Below are 19,577 nucleotides of genomic sequence, written 5' to 3'. Positions count from 1 at the left end.
GATCCTGTACTAGTGCAAACAAACATGGAGAAGAGATGAAAGGATGGATACATTCAATTGAACTTTGTAATTAACTAGTTAATTAAAAGCAGCCACACTTTAAGGTGATTTAACTCTTTACGTTAATATCTCTGATCTTGGAACATGGACTTTACAAGGAGCATTTGAAGGCAGCATGAACTATCTTTCACTGTACCAGCATGACCTGGCATTTGGCAGGTTCAGATTTATTCTCTTCATGATATAAAAAAAAATGTAATACTGTCCCACTCCAGATACTGCAGGCTAGATTAAAAAAAAAAAAAAATCAGACAAAATAAAGGAAAGCATAAAAGGAATGGTATGAATGTTAAAATGACATATGTAGGTATGAATAGAAAAGTGCTCCACATTTTCCATGATGGTCACAGCTGATAAGCAGAGCATATTCACCATATTTATAGTGTTTTATGTACGTTTGCAGCCCGACACAGTCGTTTTCTCCTGATTCCAGGCTGCGTTCTTCACTTAAAAATAAAACGGGCCACATTTATCTCAGCAAACGAACTAGGACAAACAACAGACGATGAAATCTCCTCAGTCATCCTCAGCAGACAGCGATAGCAGCTGCGTGCTTTGCTGCAGGTCTGTAACCGTGCACAGATCCTGGAGAACAGCCTTATACATTTAATTAAAGAGAATGTTTCTTTTTTTTCTCTGCACTTTGCCACCAGGAGAACACTGGCATTTAAAAAGATCCTCAGAGCTGCTTTTTCACAAGTAAAGAGCAGAAACTATAAAAAGGCCAAGTTCAATGAATAAATCATGTCCTCCGGGCAATGATCACATTATTGGCTGGTTCATCATGTGCAGCTGGTGATGTGAGCGGGGAATAGGGCAGGCTTAATTAGGCGGACAGTTACTATTTTAATCACCGTCCTATTAATTGTATAAATGTAATTACTTACAGGCATCCAAAGGGAAATATAGACAGAGACCACCCTCGACACAGGTCAATTTTTAAATTTTATTTCAAAGAATATCATAAGTTTGCTCTGTTACAAAAGCACTTTTAAAATCCTGGATAAAGGAACTTTTCTTGGAATATTTTAAATATACAGAATTATACATAATCCAGCGGATTTGGAGACTTGAAGTTACTCGCCCGAAAGTTGTGTCATTCTTTTGATTCCTACAGAAAAAACAAGGCATCCAGTGGTAAATATATGTTTACAAAGCTAAGGTGCAATGTCAATGTCGCTGACAAAACCAGGTATTTTACATCTAATATACAATGCCTTTAATATGAGGCCAGTAAAGGAAATATAGACACTACAGAGGATTCTATGAAAGCTGCTCATTAAACCCCCGAAACTGACGAAGAAACCAACAGTAGATAAAACATGATATCTTCATATTAACAGCAACTAACAACTTTTTAGAAAGTTTGTTCTATTGACATTTTGCCTGAACAGTGAAAGTAAAAGCAGAACCAACGTAAGAAGAATAATTACACATTCTCCGACCATGTAAAGTACACATGTATAATGTCTCAATATATATAAATCAAAGTACAGGCGCTGTCATTCTGAAACCAAAGTGTACAGACATGAAAGATCTGCTGCGTTTGCATAAAACACAGACTCTAACAGGTTCTGTTAAATGGAAGAGAGCCCACGCATGAAGAGGAGAGGCAGGAAGGCATCGATGTAATAATCATGAAAAGATGCAGCAGATTAATAAACACACACACACACACAAACTATTTCTCAGTTCACCGTAAAATCTGATGATCCCACAGCAGTCATGGGTAAGCCCTCAAACACATACGTACGTCATACATACATACATACGTATGTAAAAACACAAATATGTGCACGCGCACACACTTAAATATGTCAGATGTAACCATGTAATGCATTACAGGGCAGTGAGTTGATGGAAAGAGTCATTCTGGAACCATTTACACGAAGAGAACGGTGAACGTACATATCTGAGAGTTCAGGACACAGATGGGCTACAGTGATGGATGCTGCTGGTAAGGAGGAAGGCCAACGAGCACACCTGCCTTTTAAATAACTGTGCACAGACCCCACCATCACACACACACTCAACGAGCTTGCGCGCCTACCGGATTTCACCGACAGACTTAAAAACAAGACGGGCGTTAAAAGCTAAAAGAGGAGAAACGTTTTGGGCCATGTTCACATTAATGCAGAGGCATCTTTATCGTCAAATGAGGTTCAACGTGAGAGCGTTTGTATTTACGCTTTTGGAAAGCTGTGTTTGCACGCATGCCGGACACGTTCTTCAGTCATCCGTCTCCCAAACATGTTTGAGTGTTTGAGTTTTGATCAATACAGCTGTCCAGAGCAGCCGTGCAAAGGCTCACGTTCCACATGCAGAGCTGCTGCTTTAGTCCACTTTATTTTGACAGATTTTCATTGATCGCGTGCTGCCGGTATCCGGTGTGGACACTGACAGGGGTCTGCAGATTGCCGCTTTGCGCTACACGGTCGGACAGGTAGTGTGAAGAGAAGGCCACGCAAAGAGAGACAAAGAGAAGCATTGTATCACATTTATCTACATTAGTGTGGACATGGCCTGACCCTCTGTATCCACCTCAGAGGAGGATGTGAAATATCACACTGTGGGACTAGCGTTGTGTTGAACTATGAATTGTAAAATGCTCATCAGTTAGGTGATGACCCTGCATCGGTGGACACACTCAGCTCTTCTTCTGTGTTGACCCTGTGACGTGTTGTGAATACCAGCGCTGCGTTCACTGTCCGGCCAGGAAAAAGAAGTGAAGTGACGCCGTGTTTAGCCTCACATGTAGTAGCTGAGGACGTGCACACAGAGAGAGTCCTGACTCGGGTGAACAACAGTCCCACGTCACATACACACCTCAGTTATTTCAACTTTCTTCGGGGTGTGTTCCATTCGGCTGATCGGACACTCGAAATGCTAAAGGAATGTTCCCAAAGCGACACCCACACAGACACTCAAGGTAAGCCGAATGAACACACCGCTGGAAACGGAAATATCTGGAGTGCGTATTTATCTCAGGGCTGTTGTCGGTCAGAGTTTTACAGCAGAGGCTGCTGATAATACGCCGCCTGCTGCTGCTGAGGAGCCTGGTGAGGGGGAGCAGCCACAGGATAGGACACGGGAGGCATGCTGGAGTTGTGATAGGTCGACATGTCCATGGACATGCCCGCCTGCGGTGGGTAGTGAGCAGCTTGGTTCATGTACTGAGCGTTCATACCACTGCTGGGAAGAAAATATGAAAAAAATATGGAAAATGAGCCTCGACATGTCAAAGTTATCTTTCCAGAACTCCTGCTTAGAAGGAAATCTGACTCAAAATCATATACAAGAGAAATATTACATTGTTTATCATTAGATAACTGTTTAAAAGTTCAATGCGTTGAACAACGATTTGGGTCATTTGCAGACATATGCCACAATGTGATATTTAAGGAATATCACGAGAGGGAGTGCTGTTATACTGAACATCAGCACAGCCGTGATTCGGTTGTCGGTAGTTAATTGCAGCCGTGCTGATATTTAGTATAACAGCACAACCTCGAGTGTGATATTGTTTTCTACATTAAGTGACAACACATTATGATTTGTTTGTGGCCAGCCGCTTTGTTTCATGCATGCAACCAGTGAATTAGGAGCTAAGGTTGTCTGACATTGACTGCTGTTAGTTATTGGTTTGATTAATGGCTGTGTATTGATTACTGACAGTGGCTGCTCATTTTTATTATCAGCTATTCATATTCAGTTTCTAACAGCAGTATGCATGAAATAGTTGCTCCTTGGGTGTGTTTTAAACTATTTGTAGAAATATGTTAGATAGATGATACATGTAATTTAGATATTAGAAAATCCTTCTAATAGTTATTATGATTCTAATATCATCTATAATCATCTTGATCTGACACAGTCTATATCACACTGAACTCTACATTCAGCTCTAGTATGCTGTGACTTTCTCTGGGAAACACTCCAGTGACAAATATGATGACGGTCAGCCAAAATAATCAGCAAGCAAAGGTACTCTGTACACCACTCATCCAGCCATTTCCCACTGATTACCAGCTTTTATGTTTTTTGGATACGGGACAAAAAAAACACACAAAAAAACAAGGATGATAAATATGCAGAGAAGTGGAGAAAACAACAGCACATAAAAAAAAAAATGTGTGTCGAGCTTTTGTAGCCGTATGTCTGACTGGTTCAGAAGTGAGGTTATCATGTTAGTCATGATTTCTGGCATGTTAAACTTATTTACATGGAGTTATTCCATCCAAAAAACAATAACAATACTGTAATATTCCAATAAATAGTCACAAAAACAGCTTTGCTATAACTCAATTTCTTTATATGACAGAGCTCTCTATTATCATATGTTTAGGTTTGATTAATAATTTCTGACACTACTGACTTCACCAGCTCTCTACCTGTCCTGTTAGCTGTCCCATATTCAAATCTAGTGGCTCATTAATGTCAAAGCTCTGAGGCGTCAAGTTTTTATTAGTCACACCTTGTCATTATTTGTCCTTGGAGTGTCTCTACAGAGTGCTGATACTCCTGTTTACAGTGGCAGGGCTGTTTTCTTACCTCATGTAGGGAGGCTGAGGGGCTTGGTTGTTAGGCGGGGCTGAGACGTTGGGGGGAAGCGAGTGCAGCGATGCGGGTGGGTCGCTGGGCAGAGTGTAGGGCTGCGCGGGAGGAACCTGGGTCATCCCTGGAGGCAGGTAGGGAGCACCGGCCGGTAGGTAGCCCTGAGCAGACCAGAGAGAGCATGATTAATATCACCATCCCTCGTCTTTATACAGATGTAGGAAGAGTGTGCTGTCGCCATTTTACCAGGCCAATCAGTGTTCAAGTAATGGGGGAACTAAGTGTCACAAATAAATAACCGGCCTGCTGGAAAATATCTGCACCTCATACATAACACATAAATGCATAGAAATGCACATAAATAGCTTTTTGGAGGCGGAAGAAGCAGGACTACCAACATGGCTTCAAAGCGGCTCTGTGGAAGCCTGTGGGTGAGTGTCCATTCTTTACAGTCTACTATCATACTGATATTTAGTGACTATTCCTTTAAGTCCAGCTGCTGTGTCAAAGTTTCTGAGTTTATTTCTATTTTCTCACACAGTTAATATCATCTCCGTCCCAGGTTGACAGACCAACACTAATGAAACATGTCTGGCTTCTGGGAGTCAGATAAAGACTGCGAGATATGAAACAGCCGCTCTTTGCTGCAGGCTGTTCCAGTCAGGTGCTGTTGAGGTGTTATTTTTCACACTCATCCAAATTATCAAAAGCATCAGTAACAAAAATAAAATATAAAATATCAACATATAAGTTCTCGTGTGTAATAAAAGCCTTAGCATTGCAGGTACAAAAACAACAACCTGACAGACAGTACTCAGGCAGTACTCTGCAAAAAAAAAAAAAGAAAAAAAGATGAATGGCAAAAAAACCACAAGCAACACTCCACTGTACTCTCCGCCAGAGAAGTGGACATTTTTCTAAATCTCGAGGGAGACACAGTGACATCAATCATCATGGAGAAAACAGCCACTGCAGCCTCCAACTCTCCAGGGAGGGAAAAAAAAAAACAGACTGAATGTCAAGCTACCAGGACGAGTGCAAGAAGCAACCACATCAACTGCTTTAGCGGCTGAACCTAACACGAGGAGGGGGGGTGGGCAGACTGCTCTCTCTCGGTTGTCTCCATGGAAATAATAAATAAATAAAAAAGATCAATAAAATCATTAAACAAGAGTGAGAGTGTAGTACTCGTGGGTGGGCACACTGGTAGTTAACACACAGTTCATGTTTAACACAGAAAATCTCCGGCTAATGCTCGAAACTGTGAACATCGGCCTGAATCCACCTTCATATCCAAACTGAAATACTTTATGGAATAATAAAAGCAACACTTGTTGACAGTGTAAATACATAAGTCAGCCACTAACAATGTAAAAATGCAGAATCATGAAACGCGGTGAGCTTGATACTGCAGTTATCTCATACTTTGCTTTGTGTCCTGTGTGTCCTACATTAGGTGTATTATCTGATTGTCTTGTTTAATAATCCAAGTCCAGATTTCTCACACTTTTTGTACCACCTCAGAAAATATTAGGCTTTACAAGTACCGCCATTATGACAGGCGTACAGAAAAAAGTGGACAGGCCTATTCAGCTACAGACAATTCACACAGGAGGCAGGTTTATTCCTGAAAGGAAGATTATTTCATGTTGACTTTTGTGGAATCCTAAACAGAACTGGTTCAAGAACCAGAGCTAATTTGTTGGAAAATTGGTGCTCTTCTTTTTCTGATATTTCCCCTTTGGAACCACGATTTCTGAAGCGTTCATTTTACCTCTGCTTTCATAACTTGCAACCAGTTAAAACCAATCTGTAGTCTGTTTCAGTATCAATACTAATCACAGGATCAAATCTTTGTTGAAGTGAGACTTCAGGCAGCACTGAGGACTTTTCTGACCTGCATGGCTACGGCTGAGCTGGTCGGGGGGTACTGAGCCTGCATCTTGGAGTACGCCGCGTAGAACGGAGCCTCGTTCATGAGCTTGTTGTAAAGCTCCAGGGCCTCCAGAACTTTCACGTTCAACTCTGACAACTCCGAGTGTTTCCTGAAACAAAGAGGAGCATTTATTTTAGATATTTTATAAATGTAGAACAACTGTCCTGCAGATTGTCCTCCGTCTCAGCAGCTGAAGCACAATCATCTCTATCTTTATGCTAAACTTAACAGGAGCTAAAATGGATGTTAGATGATCTTAGACAATTAGCTTTAATGTATGAATCGTGACAACATCTGTGACACGCTACCTGTCAATCTCTTGTAGCTTCTCATCAATCATGGGGTTCATCTGCTCACAAGCTCCTGTTGAGATATGTACATTAAGGGAGGAGAACAGAAACAGAGTTAGAAAACAACTCAGACGGACTGCAGAGCGACTGATTTACACCAGCAGCAATGTCTCTACCCTCTAGCTGGAGTAGCTCTGTGGAGTCAGGAGCCGGATCTGCAGGGTCTGCATTCTGCAGCAGAGCCAGTGTTCTGTCCATCTTGGCCTGCAGCGGGAAGAGAGTGGGTTTGGATTGATAGTTTGACTGAGAAGTTGATTTGTGTTTGTAAATGGACGTGCACAGGAGGGAAATGTAGTACCTCGTCGATAACGACGGGCTCAGGCTCGTCTTTGGTTTCCAGGATCGTCTCTTCAGGACTGGATGTCTTTTCAACATAAGTCACTGTGGATGGAAACGCTGAGCTCAGTTAGCAGTCCTGAAAATTATTTGCTCTTCTTTAAATCAAACAGGGGTGCGCAGAGGCTGGTATGAGGGTATAGGGCAGAAATGGCAGAGCAGCTACATGTTCACTCTCTGACTCAACACAAAGACCAACCTGGCTCCGGCTCCGTGTTCAGATTGGTTGTGACAAAGTTGGAAGGGAAAAGGCCGACTCCTCTGTGGTTCTCTCCTTTCCACCAGTTTGGATCGCTGCAAAACAAAAACACGACACACAAATAAGAAGTTGCTAATCACATGCTTCTGATCTTTACTTTGCCAATAATGAGATGAATCTATATTATTGGGAGCAAATTTGAAATGTAAAACAGGAAGGCTGTGTAAAATGAGGTACGATTATTTCTTTTGTTTCCATTGGAAGAACACAAAAAAGCCAAATCTAAGATATTCCACAGAAAACTCCAAAAACGTTAAAAAAATTACTGAACACTGTCCAACAGGGTGGAGCTTCATTGATGTTTTGGGGTTGCTTTGCTGCTTCAGGCAGTGGATGGGCATGGCATTAAGAAATCTGAACACTGCCAAAGAATTCTGGGGTACAATGTAGGGCCCAGTGTCAGGGAGCTGGGTCTCCATCAGAGGTCATAGGTGCGCTACGGAATAGTTTGTGGAGTGTGCCAAAAATCTGTCCAGTGCAGCTCTGTGTGGAATATCTTAGATTTTGTATGTGTTTTAAAACGTCACCTGTCATCCAAAACCAGAATAAGTTCTCCGGTTTTAAAGGTCAACTCGTTGTCTTCGGCCGCTTCGAAGTCGTAGAGTGCGCGCACCTTCCGGGCCTCCTGCCCGCTGCCGCCATTGCTGTAGCTCGGCGGGTCGGAGTTCATGGTCAGGGGCCGCGTCTCTGCTTGCTGCTTCTGCTCCTGCAAGGACAGCTCGATGGCTAGGAGAGGAGGAGGTTTGGATGGCAAGAAGAAAGACCAGAGCGTGAGAGAGAGGGAGAAGCGGATGTTTGTCCTACGTCCAACACATGGTCTTGGCACAGACACATAGGTTTCATCTTTTCACTTCAACACAAACAGCTCTCGGGAGACTGCTTAAAAAGGTAAGACCAAAATAATCAATAACCGAGGCAACAAAACAACCTTTGATGCACGAGAACATAAAAGCCAGTCGATAATGAATCTAAAGTGTTAAGTGTAAAGAAAACATGCTGTCTGAAGCAACAGATGAAACTCCCTAATGATGACAAAAGTGTGTGTGGAGCTCGACGGCAGCGTCTCTCTTTACCTTTGGCCAGGTTGTCATCATCCGTCGCAGCAGGTGTGCTGACCTTTGCGATGGAACCCTGTGGTCAATATAGAAAGATAAGGTCATGGCTCTGTATGTGTATACATACAGGAGGGAGGGCGAGTGCACAGCAGACAAGAAACAGTGACTTTGATGCCACCTGCAGTTTATTTTGGGTACTACATGTAATCTCCAGCTTTTGGACAGAGAGCTGTCTCGTTACTCCGACACAGAAACAGGTCAACTGGACATTGTTGCTGGTGCTACACAACAACAATTCGTCACACCCACATATTCACTGTGTGCAAACTAATGATTTATACTAAGAAGACATCCTAGAAAATGTGCAGGCTGCAGGTGAAGCTGTCATTTACTGGAGAATTCTGTCAGTTAGAGACCCTACTAATGCAGCAACATGACACCGTGAGCTGAAAATATCAATGGCAGCAAACAGCATCCTGGTTAAACGGTCCAGTGTGTCAAATTTAGGAGGATCTATTGGCAGGAATGGATACAATGTTCATTTGTATGTCTTCATTAGTGTAAAATCACCTGAAAGTCAGAATGGTTGTCTTAAAATGAGTCCTTTATATCTACAGAGAGAGCAGGTCCTCTTCCACGGAGTCCGCCATGTTGAACCACCATTTTTCTACAGTAGCCCTGAGCAGACAAACTAAACACTAGCTCTCGACAGGGCCTTTTGCTTTTTATCTGAGTTTTTTTTTTTTTTTTTTACATGCTCGGAAGGAGAGGGTGAGGCGTGAGTCTTCATTTGGTTGCAATCTGCAACTTCACAGCTAGGTGCCACTAAATCCTACACACAGGACCTTTGTGCGTGTCTGTGTGTGTGTCAGTTGTCCGACGAGGCGAACTGAGGACAAACACTTTATGATATCAATACTCACAATCCAATAATCTCCAGCTCTTAACAACTGAACAACCTTCCTGACTTCCTTTTATACACGTTTTATTAATCACATGACTGATTAGATTTGACCAATCGATAGGGTTATCTCAATATTTGCATAAATCACCAATAACATATACACAGTATAAACACCCCAAAAATAATATACAAAAATATACATAATTACACTCTTCCCACTTCCTCCGGGAACTATTCTTAAAGTGTGCAAGTAAGGCTTGGAGTAGCAGGTGCAGGAAAGTAAATATGGGTGAGGTTTGTGAAGTAACTCAATATCTATTTGTACAAACTAAAATACATACAGTGTATACTTGCACCTTGTGAATACACCATGTGAATATCTTATTTCACGCCCACTGGGAATGCTGCGTCAAAGTCAAATATAAACTGATACTCTTCAACATTTTAGTATGAGAACAGGGTGATCTCCAAAATCTGCTGACGAGCAAGGTGTCTTTGCAGCAACACACTAAAATCCAATCTACACAATAGGCAGCGTCTGGCTTACCTGGCTCGACAGTGTGAGGCTGCAAACAGAAAACAAAAGTACCTGCATGCTGCTGAAAAATCAGATCAGGGTTCAGCAGAAACGATGGCTCGAGGTATAGTGGAGTGCATTGCCAGGAAGCAGCTTGAGGCACAATACCTGCTGCTGTTTGCTCATCGGCTCACAGAGATTAGCTAAATGTCATAGCTGCTGCCTCATCGTGTGTGTGTGTGTGTGTGTGTGTGTGTGTGTGTGTGTGTGTGTGTGTGTGTGTGTGTGTGTGTGTGTGTGTGTGTGTGTGTTTGGCCTGCTCTCCATTAGAGCAGGTTTCCCCAGCCCTTCCCGTAACATAATAGGCAGCCAGAGGCGACACAGCGATGATGACACAGCAAATTACCTCCAACAGATCGGAGATTCATTCTTAAGAAAGTAACAGTGGTGTTAACTAACCTGTGTGTGAGGTGTCTGTCTGAAAGACGGTGACTGCCATAGAGGTAATAGTTTACATATGTTTATGACAGAGGTTGGAGGTTTGGAGTAGCGTTGAAGTAGACTGCATTATACTGAGGGCTTTTATGATGAATTTATGGCAGAGCAGTCATATTGGATTGAATTAGATTTTAGAGGTGTACAATTAATTGGCTTTCACTCGACATGCCAGTCCATGCCAAAGTAATACTGTGTTAGAAGGCTGGACCTACTGCAGAATAACTGCACAACTGTTGGTTTGTCTGATAACACTGTACTATCTCTGTTTCTGTAGAACACAACCAATAGAATAGTCATCCACATCTGTCCTCATCACTTGAACTACATCACAACAATAAACAGATAAACAATAAAAGAAGTATATCAGCTCGTGGATTGTTTAATCGTGTTCTGAACGACACACAGTGGCGAGTGTAACAGATCCACCAGTAAGGATGGGAATCGAGAACCGGTTCCGTGTGTTTCAACTCCATGGAATCGTTTGGCAGTTTATTTAACGATTCTCTTATCAATTCCAGAAAGCACGAATTACGTCACGTAACTTCTGCAAGTGTCGCACGTGCAGTGCAATCAGTAGTAAACAATGGAACCCACTCGGTTCAAACGCTCCAAAGTTTGGCTGCATTTTACCCAAAAAGATGGCAACTGGGCGACTTGCAATCATTGCAAAGTGGAGATAACAGTGTCGGGAGAGAACACGACAAACATGCTGAAACATTTGCACACACAACATGCCATATTTTTAAATGAATGTCGTGTTTCTGACACGCTTCAGACTGGAGATAAACTCAACCTAGCAGCAGCAGCAGCAGCCAGGCTATGACCACCTCTGCAGTTACTACGGTAACTCTGGTAAGTAACACACTGCCTACCACGTTAGCACGATGTGCCTCTTTGTAAATCATGCTACATGCCTCTTTTGACCTCGCTGTTGGTTTTGGATGGTCGTGATACTTCTAACTAGGGCTGCATGATATGGCCTATAACCAATATCTCGATATTTTTAAGCTATATCGCGACACACGATATATATATCTCGATATTTTTATTTCTCCTGTAAATCACTATGAATATTAAATTCAACCCTTTGATGCAAAAAATAACATCAGTATGATGATTCAAGCAGACCCTTCGATTAGATTAGTAATGTCTGCGCCGCATTTTAGCTGCGTCCTCTGCCCTGAGTCAACTCACGCAAGATCACGCGAGAATCCTGGACGTACGCGAGATCCCGTGATAAACTGTGTATAAAGAAAACAACAAACAGCTGACTTAGCTTCTCCGACGTGGAGGAGATTATAAAAAGCATCTGTTGTGTCATAAATGATTGTGTGATGTTCCACTTCAACAATTAGTCTCTCATCGTTCATGTTGAGACCCTTTGATCGATCTTTGATCACCTGGTGCCACCGGTCATGACGTAACGTTGATGTAAAGTTGTGATAAGCTACATGAACTGCGTATTGTGTTTTATTTTGAAAGGGGGTGGAAGTTTATTATGTTGATTCTGTGTCGGATTTCCTGTCTGGTGCGATCTGCTCTGTTGAAATTTGCGAGGTTTAGCAGCGGCTTGCATCAAAAATAGAAATGCTACGGAATGCTCGCGCCGTGGCGTGGAGAGACGCTTCTGGGACGCGCCCTGTGTGAGTGCTCTCATTGACTAGACTGACAGCTATCAGCTCCGCGGCGCGTATGCCTCTGGAGTGGGCCTCGCGTCTCCTCACTTGATACAGAAAGTACGCATGCGCGCAGGGGATTTTTCTGGGTGGGCGGGGAAGTGTGCTGCCAGCTTCAGTCACTATATTGCGGCTTCTCAGCTACAACCGAAACATAATTTTACATCACAGAACATCAGAGTTGTGGGTCTACTGCTGCCTCAATTGGGTTAGTTTGTTGCGTGATTTGTGTGTTTTCAAAGGTCCAGTGTTCAAGATTTAGAGGAATTTATTGGCTAAATGTGAAATATACTCATCATAAGTATGTTTTTATCTGTGTATAAGCACCTGAAAATAAGAACTGAAGAACTGTTTTTCCATAATGTCGTCATACATAACAATCTGAGCCTGTCACTAAGAAAAACAGGCACCTTTTAGTGGATGTACATCGCTTGAAGGGTTACACACTGCAAGCTTAACATAGAAAATAGTATATAACAAATCACTGTTTGTGGTGAAGTTTGACTTCAAACATCAATAAACGGCTCAACAAAGAGCGTCAGCTGTGGAGAGACCACGACCACAGATGATACATTTGTAGGTCAGCTGCTTTACAGCTTCCTGTGAGCAAAGTCCACGTCATCCCCTGACACATATGAGGCTGTTACAAATCACACAGACGCTGAACAAAAGGCGGCAGCTCTGTCCGCAACGGTCATGAAGACAGTCTTGATGCAGACACACTCACACACATTTCCACAGAATTATGTGAAATATGTAAAGAGGAAATTCCATTGTACGCACTGAACGCAGACAGACGAGCTCCACCCAAGCTGAACGGTCACAGTGGTCATCAGAGAAACCACAGCTGTAAAGACGGCCTCACCTCACACAAACACACACTTGTTTTGTTTCTGTCGTGACCAGACTCAAAGTGTAATTAGGGGAAGGAGCATGATCACCGGTTACATAATCCTCAAGTCAAAACATTTTCCTGCTCACGAAACAATGTGCTCGGATACAACTGGTTCTAGTGTGTGTGTGTGTGTGTGTGTGTGTGTGTGTGTGTGTGTGTGTGTGTGTGTGTGTGTGTGTGTGTGAGAGAGAGAAGTTTCGCTTGCCAACAGGCAATTGGGCAAGCAACCAAATTGTGCTTCCTTTTTGTAAACTTAAAGCTGGCAGGTAACGTGGTGAAGGAGGCCGACAGAACCAGTTTTGTTCCTTCTAAGGCGAGGTGGACTGAATAAGAACAGCTCACCGTGAATAATGATTTACCAAATTAGTATTCACCAGACGCCTATTGTGCTGTTGTGGGTGTGCTGATGTGAACTGGGCACTTGAGACATTTGAAGTGAACTAATATGAATTTCAGTTGATGTGTTGCTTGAGTTTAGACTTCTTCTTGTTTAGACTAAACAAGAATGAACATGGAATATTCTGTTTAGTTTACTTTTTTGCCCATTGATTTACTGTGTAAAAAAAATCTGATTTTGACACAATGTTGTGTTGCAAGTTTGGTCAAATGATAACTTAATAAATCTGTAACTTCACTGACTGATAATGACACATGTACAGTATACACATGTTCTGACAGTTTAATGAATTCATATGGTTTTATGACTTGACTCCTCTTTTTGTTTATTGTTGTATACGCATATACATACGTGTAATTCCTCATGTGTGTACACATACCTGTCCAATAAAAGTGATTCTGATTTGATGATGGGGTTTGTTTGTTTTGAGCGCTCGACTTTCATCTCTTTCTCTGTACTATCTGACATGATTCTTGTGTACATGGCCAAACAGGTCAGTGATGTCTGAGCCTGTGTTGCAGACTAGTCTGCGGCATCATTTGAAAATGAACGTTATGGTTTTCAGGTCAAACCACGGCCGTGCAACAGAAGCAGCCGCTCTCTTTGGTACGGAACTCCTAGTTTTGCCTGAACGACCTCATTCTGTGTCACTCTCAAAATCAGCACACATTCATATATACATATTCTGATGTGACGTTAACACACCTGCGATGACGCAGAGGGGAAGCTGATGCCCTCTTCTTTCAGAGACTTGATGGTGGCGCCGATCAGGCTGAGCTGTGGATCCTTCTGGAAGTCTTCTGCCCACTCCACCATCAGAGCCTTTAGCTTTTCACACACCTTAGGGTGGGCCTGCAGGGGAACGGACAAACAAACAGCTGTGATGCTTTCTCCTGCGTCTCTACAGCAGAGGGGAGTTCATAGATTCAGTATCGTAAACCACAAAACGGACTACACACCCTGCTCAGCACACTCCGCACTTCACTGGCAAACTCCCGGGAGCAGATTTCTAAATGGAAGATCTTGCCACAGTTTGACACACAGGCACCAAGCAACTGCAAGAGAAGAAGAAAAGAGATCAGACATCTGGTACACACTGACTGTCACAGAACACAAGGAGGATTCAAGACTTTTTCCTTCCACTCATGCTACTGAATTATTCAAAGGACATATTAATAGCATGTGAAGCTTTTGTAATTAGGATTGGCTTGGATGACAATTGGGCTTTAATGATCTGAATGAGCGAACGTAGAGATCTAAATATAGAGGACGCCATGTGACAGTGTTTGCTCCTGATGACTCAGACAGAGGAACAGCTCTCATATGGCTCGTCTACACTGTACACAGACATGAACACATTTAGGTCCTGACAGACGTTTTGAGGTTTTTAGTTTGCTACTTTGTGCATGTTGTTTGAGTTTCATATAACGCAGAGAAGAAGAAGCCTTTTACTGATGATGGCCGTAATGTTACACCGTTTGCTGGGGAAGTGTACATGTCACTGGAACTACATTTCTTGATGGGCGTCCACTCGAAAACGTGCAGAAGGCCACATTCAGACAGGATCTGCTGCTGCACAGGCAGCCTGAAATGTCTCTGAAGTTGAGACCATCCAGGTGGATTCATGGACTAAACTCCGACACTCTACCTGTTGTGTTCTGGCTTTGTTTATTTCATGAACCAGCTTCTAAACCGGAGTCTGACTCGCAATTTGTGCAACAAAATAGTGACAAGATTCATTTGGTTTGTGGAGAGACGTATACAGTGAATAAGAGAGGGCGAGTGCCAGCATGGTACAGCCGGTTCATCAGTGATTTCCTGATTGTTTCACAGCGGTTACATTCAGCACAAACATACACACCCCTCAGCCCTCCCTGTCTGAATGCCGCCTTAAATTTGGTTGCGTGAAAGCATTGTAACAAACTCACGTTGAGGGCCTGCATGGCAACATGTGGCACTTTGTGGTTGATTCGCTTCATAATGGATCTCAAGCTGTCCTTTGGTCTGAAACAGAAGAGAACAGAATTCATTGTGCAATAATGACTCAACAACAAACTCTCTGTGCACATGTCCCTGTACAGATCCCCACTGATGTCTCATGCGGTCATTTTACAGACTGCTAACACATTTCATCATTCAGGCCTCTTTCCAGCTCACCCATTGGTCGTCGTTCCAATCTTATCACAGATGTCCATAATCAGCCCCCAGTCGTCTGTTGTGTTGTTTTCATTGGTTGCCTTCTCTGGAAAGATGACAAACAGGGGATACAGTGCATATGGTCAAAGTGAGAAAATATCTTCACTGTCTTGAAGACATAATGAATTCGTGGGCGAACATGCCAGTCGCAGTGGGCAAGTGTTAGAATAATGAATAGCAAGTGTTGAGCTGCCACATTTTAGAACTGGTTAATGTCGTACTGAAGAATTTGAACTCATCATCAGTTCAACAGACGACGGCCTGAACAATAACCACACTCATTTCATGGCATGAGATTTGCTGTGTTCCCCGCATCAGCTCACGTTTCATGTTTAGCCGTGTTAGATTTTCCAAAAGTGTATTTTCATTTTCACGTTAGCGGTGGGCGTGGGTGGCTTGTCAGGTAAGGCAAACCGACGGCCAATTGGCGTCACGTTATGAGGACGTCGGCCGGGCGCTCCACCTCCAGCTCACAGCAAAGTCACAGTCATGTGAAAAACACCCGGAGACTGTTAGATGCAACAGCGCACCACTGTCTGCTCACACAACAAGTGTGCTGTCACAGGGACAGATAAGAAGTTTGCATGAACATTTACATAAGGCAATTATGGGAAAAGACCAAGCTGACATATTATAATCACACTGAGTCAAAGTGGGAAAGAGTCTACAGCTGAACTCAGATTATACTTTACTCAATTCTATTGATTATGACCTCAATTCATTGTTTGATTCATAAAAAAATATTGAAAAGTGCCAATCTTTATATTGCCTGTTTGTTTTGAGACAGTGAAAAATGACTTCAATCATGAATTGATAAAATGACGATTCATTTCCATCAGTAGATCCATAAACTCAGCTTTCATTTGATATTTCGTCAATGATCCACGAGCAGAGCTGAACTCTCCCTGTGGTTACGTCGCTGTCATCACTGTGAACACAGACTGCGACGGTCATCGTTCACTATTTCACGAGCACGTTAGAGTCTGAACTGAAAAATAAATCACATATGATTGATATCTGTTTTTTAAATAGCCGTTCATCGTCGCCCTGCTCCTGATGTAACATTTGGAAAGACTCGAGCTGATCTGAGATCAGGTGATCTCAGTGACGTTAGCCAGGCTCGTTAGCCGACGTGACTCAGTCTCTCCTGCGAACAAACCGTCGAGAAACTCGGTGGAAGTTGTTGACAACAAGTCAGCGACACCCCGAGAGTGTGTCTGAGGCTTGTGGGTGTTGTTGTCCGCGGCGACTGAACTCACAGCCGAAGCTAAGCTAACGTTAGCCTCCAAATGTTGCTGGCCCTGTCGTTAGCTTAGCTTAGCTTAGCTTAGCTCGGACTCGCTGAGAACAACAACAACAACAACGACATCACGTTTCGCTTACCGACATCTTGGTCAAACGGGTTCTGGGCAAACAGAGGCATGTTGATGAGTGTAAAAGATCCAGACTGTGAGAGGAGAGGAGAGAGAGAACAGAGAGAGAGAGGCTAAACTAATATCTGCTCTTCCGTGTCCATTAAACTCGCACCAGTTGCTCTTCCGGAAACTTAGCTGCCTCGAATATGCCTGAACAGTATTTCTAAATGAGTACAGCGGGAGGAGTATGTTTTTAATATGTTCGATACGTTCTTTAAAATTACAAAAAGTACAGCACGCTCACATAAATCCCCCCCAAAAAATAATATAAAAATAATATTTAGCGCTTCTCGCCTCTGTTGACTCTGTGAGGAGACTAGTGAAACACTGACATCTAGTGGACAAAAGATAGATAGATAGATAGATAGATAGATAGATAGATAGATAGATAGATAGATAGATAGATAGATAGATAGATAGATAGATAGATAGATAGATAGATAACATCATATTTGACTATAGTAAGTGGTGACCTTTATCTCTAGATTAAGGATGTTTTCATCCATACCAACACACAGTCTTACACAGTCTCCGAATTTTAGGACAACATAGCAGAACAATGGTCCTAAACAGACAAGGCAGTCCAGGAGCCAAACAGTCATGTGAGCATGTTTCTTTTGCTGAAACAAGAAGCAATGGTGCCTGCGGTACAGACTTGAGTCAGTCAGTTAGTCATTTTAAAGGATTTAAGACCACATATCAAATATGATCACTTATCTCAAGCAAAGAGTTCTCCGCATTGATGCAGTTTAGTGACTTTCAGTACCAAGTATGGATCACATTAAAATAAAGCAATATCCTAAGACAGATTTCAGAAATTCTCATTATGTTTTAGACATTCTTTGTAATGGAGATGAACTTCACAAAGAGTGAATTGCCTTTGAGTTTATTGCAGTATTCAGATATTTGTGAGTGAGATCTCTGAGCTTGTTAGGCTTCGATGGACAGCATTTGCTCCTTATGACTCAGACATATAGGTCTCACATCATTTATGTGAATTAAGTAGGAAGTCTTCCACTTTGGACTACACTGTACACAAACATGAACACGAGTTTTGGTCCTGACAGATTGAAAGTTTGAAGTTTTTGTTATCTTGATTTATTTGCTTCTAGCTGAAAGTTTGCATCATGTTATTTGAGTTTCATATAACACTGAGAAGCAGAAGCTTTTACCGATGATAGCTGTAATATGGCTATGACAATGTTACACTGTTTGCTGGGGAAGAGTAAATGTCACGGGAGTTCTTAATGTGCATCCACCCAAAATGTGCAGATATTTGATGATGTGAAAGCATAACAAACTCACATATGGGCCACGTTATTTGAGTTTCAAATAACATTGGCAAAATTGTCTTAAGAGTTGTGTTGCATCATTCAGATAATCCACAAATTAAACCACCAAGCTTGTTAGACGGCGATTGTCGACGTAAACCGTTGGATCTCTACCTACAGTCTCATGGTTCACACAACATTTTGTCTCCCTCAGAGACTAACTTGACTTTTAATTTAGACACAGTTTGCTCAGTTGCACAACTGGTCATTCATGGCTTTATCTATCTCTAGAACTTTCTGCCTCTATCTTCTGAGTCACCCTTGAAAACATTTCAGCTGCTTAGAACAGGAGTTTAAATCCTTCACAGACAAAAAGAACATACATTTACATTACTATGCATATCTTACTATACGCTAGAATAGACTCTTTTTACAGTAGCCATTTTGACATAAAATAGTAGAGTCAACACAAGTGTTGACCACCTGTGTTGACCCTACTAAAAGGTCTATTATCAGGGAAAACAAGAAATACTTTTAACATATTTAATTTGAATGTATTTCTATAGGCTACTGTGCGGTTTTGTCTGTTATATTGGTTTCCTTTCCTTTCCACCTGTGGCTGGTAATTGTCCCCTTGATACTAATACAGTGGTTGGCATGGGTTGTAGCCAACGACTGGACACCTGTTGTTTATTATCATTGTTTGGAGATATGTATCTAATATACATGTTGACAGCCTGAGGGCCCCTTGGATGAGAGACAAACAGACCAGGGACTCCCACATGTAATTAACATTTTAAAATGTATCACATATTAGGCCTGGCTTAAAATAACTTATTTAACTTATTTTTTATATCTATTTATATACTGGGTTATTTGCCTATATGTGTTTAAGATTGCTTGTCGCTTGTTCTCGTAATTGTTGGTAATTAAATGGCAAGAGCTGTGCGTCTTTGGACATGTCCACTGATTCATCTAACTGAACCTGTAGTAGTTTTTCAAATATCTGCCCTCATATTCACCATTATTTTAGTGAAAATTGTCAATTATTACGACAGAAATTGGCGGACCCCCTGCAGTACCTCGGAGAACCCCCTAGGGGTCGTGGACCCCTGGTTGAAGACTCCTGGTCCAGGGTACGAGACGAGCAGTAGGGGGCGCGCCTATCAATGAGCGTCTCATATAGTCAGCGGGATTAACAAAGAGTTTCACCTCAGCTCAAGATAATTCAGGTTCTATTACTCCTAAACAGGTCTGC

The 19,577-nt window shown here is 42.3% G+C and overlaps 1 protein-coding gene across 2 annotated transcripts; it reads right to left on the bottom strand.

Moving 5' to 3' along the window:
• Nucleotides 1-1,175: 1,175 nt before the first annotated feature.
• Nucleotides 1,176-17,289, bottom strand: stam2 (signal transducing adaptor molecule (SH3 domain and ITAM motif) 2). 2 transcript variants are annotated; one of them, XM_010729904.3, is made up of 14 exons: nt 17,017-17,289; nt 15,595-15,679; nt 15,366-15,441; nt 14,397-14,492; nt 14,143-14,289; nt 8,569-8,626; nt 8,023-8,221; nt 7,436-7,530; nt 7,199-7,281; nt 7,017-7,104; nt 6,859-6,913; nt 6,512-6,659; nt 4,612-4,775; nt 1,176-3,249 (listed from the first exon to the last, which is right to left on the bottom strand). In XM_010729904.3, the coding sequence occupies exons 1-14, from the start codon at nt 17,054-17,056 to the stop codon at nt 3,069-3,071; spliced, it is 1,515 nt and encodes a 504-aa protein (XP_010728206.1). In that variant the 5' UTR covers nt 17,057-17,289; the 3' UTR covers nt 1,176-3,068. The 2 variants fall into 2 exon arrangements, with proteins under 2 accessions (XP_010728206.1, XP_010728205.1); XM_010729903.3 differs by having other exon boundaries at nt 1,176-3,252; nt 17,017-17,285.
• Between the last annotated feature and the right edge of the window lie 2,288 nt (nt 17,290-19,577).

Source organism: Larimichthys crocea, unplaced genomic scaffold, assembly GCF_000972845.2.
Source record: "Larimichthys crocea isolate SSNF unplaced genomic scaffold, L_crocea_2.0 scaffold319, whole genome shotgun sequence".
Classification (NCBI taxonomy): Eukaryota; Metazoa; Chordata; class Actinopteri; family Sciaenidae; genus Larimichthys; species Larimichthys crocea.
The sequence above is the reverse complement of the archived record's forward strand: the minus strand, read 5'-3'. Positions and strand labels throughout refer to the sequence as shown.

Bases quoted from the DNA above. Each gene is read 5' to 3' on its own strand.
- stam2 (XM_010729903.3), bottom strand. From the start codon at position 17,056: ATGCCTCTGTTTGCCCAGAACCCGTTTGACCAAGATGTCG. The intron at 14,493-15,365 runs GTGAGTTTGTTA...CTTCTCTTGCAG, and splicing joins TTGCCATGCAGGCCCTCAAC to TTGCTTGGTGCCTGTGTGTC. The intron at 4,776-6,511 runs GTCAGAAAAGTC...TGGTCTGCTCAG, and splicing joins GCTCAGCCGTAGCCATGCAG to GGCTACCTACCGGCCGGTGC.